The sequence below is a fragment of the Sprattus sprattus genome (assembly GCF_963457725.1).
Source record: "Sprattus sprattus genome assembly, chromosome: 12".
Taxonomy (NCBI): Eukaryota; Metazoa; Chordata; class Actinopteri; order Clupeiformes; family Clupeidae; genus Sprattus; species Sprattus sprattus.
In genome coordinates, this window is record NC_137910.1 from 8,603,353 (window position 1) to 8,609,966 (window position 6,614).

General features: G+C 47.1%; 1 protein-coding gene across 11 annotated transcripts in view; it reads left to right on the forward strand.

Annotated features, from left to right (window-relative positions):
- LOC308372952 (neurexin-1a-like) overlaps positions 1 to 4,181 on the forward strand; it is a gene marked incomplete at both ends in the record, with an annotated part of 317,493 nt that extends 313,312 nt beyond the window's left edge. For all 11 annotated transcript variants that reach the window (XM_080848317.1, XM_080848320.1, XM_080848322.1 and 8 more), the window contains one exon: positions 3,877 to 4,181. In XM_080848317.1, coding sequence (XP_080704443.1) covers positions 3,877 to 4,181 — 305 coding nt within the window. The remainder of the gene's footprint in view (positions 1 to 3,876) is intronic.
- Between the last annotated feature and the right edge of the window lie 2,433 nt (positions 4,182 to 6,614).

The following is a 6,614-nucleotide window of genomic DNA, read 5'->3' on the forward strand; positions in this document are numbered from 1 at the left end:
GTGCAACCCCCTGCGGAGCCATCGCGTGGAGAGGCGCCACTCTGAGGTCGTTTTCTCTCCATCTAATTTTACCCTTGGGCGCGCTTGACTAAAACTCATAAGAGCTGCCATTACTTTAAACACTCGTCCCAGGCCTTATCCCTCTTCCAGCCCCCCCCCCCTCTCCATGTGATGGGGTGATGGAGCAGTAATGTGCAGATGGAGATGACGTCGACTACAGCCTCAACCCTGACACTCACACTCACAGCGGTGACAAAACTGCAGATGATGCTTGTCACTAAACAAATAGTCTAGAGTAAAGCAGTCGTCCATGTGCAATGTGACTCATATGGACAGGGGATTACACCAGGGCCCTGAGGCAGATAGGGGGCAGCGAAGAGAAAAGGGGGTACCTTTACCTGTGGATGGGGTGGAGGGGCAGAAGAAGAACAATACAATCAGGGTGTCTGTGGGTAAGAGAGAATCCAACCAGCTACAGTGTCACATGTTCAGCTTCATTGGTGTCACTCAGTTATTTGGCAATCATCCTCATCAGTCTCGTTAATTCCCACACATTCAGTGAGGCACCAGAGCATCTCCCTTGGCTCCCTCCCTCCCCTCCGTCCTCCCCTCCCTGGGGGACGTGTCCGCCACCCCCCCCCCCCCCTGGGGCTGTCCTCCCCCTAGCTATGAGCTGCATGTGGCTAAATGAATGTGGGCTGGTCTAAATGAGAGCTGGTCTGCAGCCAAAGCGAGAGAGAAGGGATGATCCCCGCTCCCCTGCACTCCTCAGGCCTACAGCGCCCGCCCCTTGCCCTCCTGGCCAGCAGGGGTGCTGATGGACACCACAGCTGCTGGCAAATGCGCCATAATGAAGCCTAATCACAGTGGACAAAGACATATCAGTGTCAGCACATTGAGATGGCCACTTTAATCCTTTAAGCAGTGGCGCTGCTCCAGGGTCTTGCTTTCTTTCTCTCTCTCTCTCTCTCTCTCTCTCTCTCTCTCTCTCTCTCTCTCTCTCTCTCTCTCTCTCTCTCTCTCCCCACTCTCTCTTCAGAGAAATTAATTTGCACAAATGGAGGCAATTGTGGTTTTTTAATCCCAGTTTCTTTTTTTTTGCATCAAATTCCTTAATTCTTCCCTCTAGCCATTTTATTTGAGTTTGTGTGTGGGTGCGTACGTGTATGTGTGCGTGTGTGTGTGTGTGTGCGAGTGTGTGTGCCTGAGTCCGATATACACCTGTATCACTTACAGCACAGTGCAGTGAAAATTGTCAAACTAATCCAGCAGCCCCTATATATTTATATATACATATATACAGTCTATGTCTGGCATGTGTCCAGATGAGGAATCTGACACAAGAGATCAATTAGTTCCAAAAAAGGCAAAAACACGTGGACCGGAGGTTCTGCTCTTGCGCTGATAAATTCATCTCCATGAGTCATTCCCCTGGTTCCCACTCGCACATGTCGAGTGGCTCACACGCTACCAATTAAAGCGCAGCTCCGCAGGAATCAGGCCCTCGCATGTATATTCATGCAGAGAACTTGTTTGTGGTTGGGGATGCCGAGGCGCAGAGAATCTGAAGTCGGCCAAGCCCCAACGCCGGCTACATCTCTCTCAGTGGCAAAGCCCCAACGCCGGTTACCTCTCTCTCAGTGGCAAAGCCCCAACGCAGGTTACATCTCTCTCAGTGGCAAAGCCCCAACGCCGGTTACCTCTCTCTTAGTGGCAAAGCCCCAACGGCGGTTACATCTCTCTCAGTGGCAAAGCCCAAACACCGGTTACATCTCTCTCAGTGGGAGACCAATCAATGGGTCTGCACTCGGAGCAGGTGTGGGAGTCGGCCTGGGATGGAGGTTGCCAGAGGACTTCCTGTCGAACAGGAAGAGGAAATGAGGAGTGGGGTGGCGATGAGGGCATCGAAGCACCTGGCGGAATGGTCACATGACCAAAGGCTCTTTTCTCTCACCATTCTCCATCCCAGCAACAGAGGGCCCCTTAGCCCTTATATACTCACTTGATTATTTACCTTACTTTATGTCAAAATGTATCTTTTTTCCTTTAGGGCTTTGACCCTGAAAGTGAATTTTGAGGTTCACATTTTGAAGTCATAGCTCGCCCCGCCAGTGCAGTCTGGTGGTGTCAGCCAGGGGCTTCAGCCTGGAAGGAGAGCAAGCTTCTTTCACACCTGTCCACAAGAATAACAGGGTCTGTCGCCGCTGCAGCTAATCTGTTCTTACACTCAGTCACACTCTATCCCCCGATGCCAGACATACCCGCGTCCTTGAGAGTGTGCTAGCATGGGTTAGCATACCTCCACTCACATTCAGCACCCCCCCCCCCCCCCCCCCCCCCCCCCCAAAAAAGAAAGAAAACACACGAACATACATACACTCACCGGTCGTCTTTTATGGAGAGGAAGACAAGAGGGGCATAATTGTGCAGATGGGTTATGAAATGTGTGGTTTTTAAAGAAACACAGATAATACTCCTTGTTAATATTATCACGTATTCCTTTAGTAGAATACTATCTACATTTTGAGCTGAATAAAAAAATAGCACTTTCCTGCCATGGACCCTTCCCCTGAGAAGGTCCACTGGCAGGATGAGGACAAGGCTTCATCTCCATGGAGATAGATCAGCTCTGGTTCATCAGGATGACAACAAGGCGACATCTCCATGGAGATCAGCTCTGGTTCATGTAAAAGAGGAACCCAGGGAGGAGAGGAAGAATTGATGAGTAGATAAAAAAGTGCTTTATTTGAAGAGGGCATTAGAGAAAAAGAGATAGAATGAGAGAGTGTATGAAAGAGAGAGAGAGGGAGAGAGAGAGAGAGAGAGACAGAGGGGAAGTGGGGAGCGAGTGATGAGAGGGGATTGAAGAGAGAGCTATCAGACTTGATGGGAGCCGGATTATAATTTGGATGACTCTCGTACATAATGGGGGCTCACTGATATGTAATCAGCCTCCCATTCAGCCTGGCAAATGGCTCCCAAAGCACAGGCCACTCAGACATTAATCCCCCTTTATCAAACATTTAGAGTTCATTAAGGGGAGGCCAGCCCATTCTGCTGTGGGAGAGCAGGACCCGGCACTCGCCGAGGCTGCCCTGCTTTCTGGCTTGCAGTTTGCATCATAGTGACATGTTTTGCATGCACAGTGTGTCTTTGAATCATGTGTGAGTCATGTTGGTGCCTTGGGGGGCGCTGCGTTTCACGTCATGGTGCGAGTATTGTGCTGTCTGTTTTACAAAGGGAGGCTCACGGGGCCAGTATTTTTATTTTTATTTTATTTTTTTATCTGAGCTCAAACAGAAGATGCAGCTCGGCTAGTTGCTGATAATGGAAGGCAAAAGCGAGCTCTGAGATGGAGTTATGAGGAAAAGCATCAGAGGTGTTCTTGTAAATGGGTCAGGAAATGATCATGATGATAATAAAAATGTAGAATGTGTGTCAGGGAGAGAAGTGTGAAAGGTATGCTGAGGTGGGGGGGGGGGGGGCAGAAGAGAAGTATGAAAGGTATGCTGAGGTAGGAAAGGGCAGAAGAGAAGTATGAAAGGTATGCTGAGGTAGGAAAGGGCAGAAGAGAAGTATGAAAGGTATGCTGAGGTAGGAAAGGGCAGAAGAGAAGTATGAAAGGTATGCTGAGGTAGGGGGGGCAGGTAGTGTGCTGAGGTAGGGTGGGGGGCAGAAGAGTAATCACCTGCAGTGGCTGCGGGCACTTTAGTGCTGAGAGAGTTGTTTTGTAGCAGCGCTCTTGTCAACAGCCTTCCAGGGTAGCCAATGAGCTCTTTCTCCAGCAGCCTGGGCCCACATGTCCTTCTCAGTCAATAACAACCCTTTTCTTTCTCCTCCTCTCCATCCATCTTGTCCATCTCTCCCTCTGTGCAGCTAACCCAACGGCCGGAGGGAAGCTGTACCCGGGCCTGCCAGTGGAGGTGTTCCGCGAGTCGAGCAGCACCACGGGCATGGTGGTGGGCATCGTGGCGGCCGCGGCCCTGTGCATCCTCATCCTCCTCTACGCCATGTACAAGTACCGCAACCGCGACGAAGGCTCCTACAGCGTCGACGAGAGCCGCAACTACATCAGCAACACGGCCCAGTCCAACGGCACCGTGGTCAAAGAGAAGCAGGCCAACAGCGCCAAGCCCGCCAGCAAGGGAAAGAAGAATAAGGACAAGGAGTACTATGTGTGATCGAGCGCGGTCGCATTAGCGCTGGGCTTTCACCACGGACCTGTCTCCCAGACTTTTTTCTTAAGCCGAGGCCCGCAAGGCCCTACATGTGTATCATAATTACAAAAAAAAACAGAGCAAAAATTGGAACAAAACATAAACACTGATGATGGAAAAAAAAAAAAAAAAAAACATTTGGTCCTCATTTTATCAAACATGGTGTTACACCATAAAGTGCAAATGGGGAAAAAAAATACTGAATAAAACACGGTTTTATAAGTCCAGATCTGAACAGACAGTTTCACAAGTGAAAGACAATACACTTCACCCTGGAGTTGACTGATATCTATACAAGACAGCTAAAATAATACAGTGGACTTGACTGACGAGCAAATTACCAAACCAAACCCATATCAATATCAAGTATTCCACAGCCTGGAGAAATTAAATCTCTCCCTCTTGTATAAGAAAACGCAAGAGAGGAGGGATACAGTCTCACTAACTGTCTGTGTATTCATTTCCGTTGCCTGTGTTTGTGTTGCTGGGATTTTCTTTTCTAACGAGAAAAAAAGGAGAGCGACTGAGAAAACAACACTAAAAGAAGTGATGGTGAACACAACCTACAAACACTTGCAGAAGACGAGAGGACTAAGACGAGAGGACTAAGACGAGAGGACTAAGACGAGAGGACTAAGACGAGAGGACTAAGACGAGAGGACTAAGACGAGAGGACTAAGACGAGAGGACTAAGACGCTACCTACCGTATGGTTCGAGGAAAATCAGCCAAAGTATTTGCACTTTTCATAGTGGCAGCGCTCGCCAACACGAACTGTTGTTTGGCCTGCTGGGAGATCTATCAAAGGTGCAAAGAAGGGAATGGCCACTGGTGAAGAAAGACTTTAAAGGCTGAACACTTGTCAAGTACTGGGATCAAGTCACGGAAGAGCATGGAGGCCTTAGCTTTGCCAGCTGTGAAACCTTATGGCTCGTGATTTTACGCCGAATCTGGGTGTCTGAAAATGATCATTTGGGAACACTCCATGCACGCAAAAGTATCTTATTACATATGTTTCTATACAGTACAACCACATCTATATGTGCTTTCTGGACTGTGACAAAGTGGTGTTTTATAGCCTGTTGTATAGATGATGCAAACTATAACTGCTCCTCCTCAACCATTTTTTACTAATAAAACCACAAAAAGAATAAAAAACAAGTAAATGTTATTAAGTGTTGCTAGGTATAGACAATTTTACGAAGACATCCGCAGATGACATTTTCAGTTGCATTGTTACTTTCTCTCCCCTAAATACAAACTCCTGCTACCCTTTTTTATATACACATACAAAAAAAAACATATAGATAATCCCAACCTGTTAATGGTATGTGACCAAGGCAATGCAAAGATGACCCCAGGTCAGAGGTCATTCAAACTCTGTGTCATGGTTACGGGTGGAACCACTGCCTAGTCCCACGTCCTGCCCCCTTAAATGACTCCTCTGTGAGAATGGTAGTGGCGTGAGAGATAGCCCTGTCACTGTATGTGTTTTTAAAGTGGTCTTGAATGGTTTCCTGTTACTCGCTGCGGTGACGCTCGAGAGAAGAGGTGGCCATGTCCGTCCTTACGTGTTTGTTTTTGTCCTGACCCTCCATCTGTTCCACGTCCCTGAGAACTGCACACAGAAAGAGCGAGAGGAAAGAGGATGTGGAGGGGGGGGGGGGGGGGGGAACTAAAGCTATGATTAACCGCAAATCTGAATTCTTTGTTTGTTTTATTTTTTTATTTATAACCGTGCTGTTCTTTTCTACAGTATTTTATGTTCTATCGTGGCAATTCTTTATTGACCTCAAAGTAAAAATTTATTATGAAAGATAGTTTTGAAAAATTAAATGAACAAATAAAATATTACCTAAGTGAATACATTGCAGTGCCATTTTTCTTCTCAAGTATTGACCTGGTCACAATGTGAGTAGCTTATTAAACAGTTTATTATGTCTCTTATAGAAAGATCTATAGGCCCGGTGTATTATACATATCTATAGGCCCGGTGTATTATACATATCGCACATCTTCCAAGCTATTCATACTTTCACACTTTACATACATGCACACAAACACACACCCACACACACACACACTGTACATTTCTATGTACTTTTTCTTTTTTATATTCAATTCCTCCCATTTATTTTCAGCTAGCACATTCTCATAAACTACCTCACAAACAGCGTTGCGCTGGCAGAAAAAGAGAGAGAAAGAGAAAAGGGTATTGAACTCCAGGAGAGATGGTCCCCATGTTGAGAACGATTCAGCTGGCTTTGAACTCCAGGAGAGATAGTCCCCATGTTGAGAGCGATTCAGCTGGCTTTTAACATTCCACAGTTATTTATGGGCAATAAAGCCCCATGGTAATGCATCCACCGCGGGAACACAAAAGACAATACATTAGCCA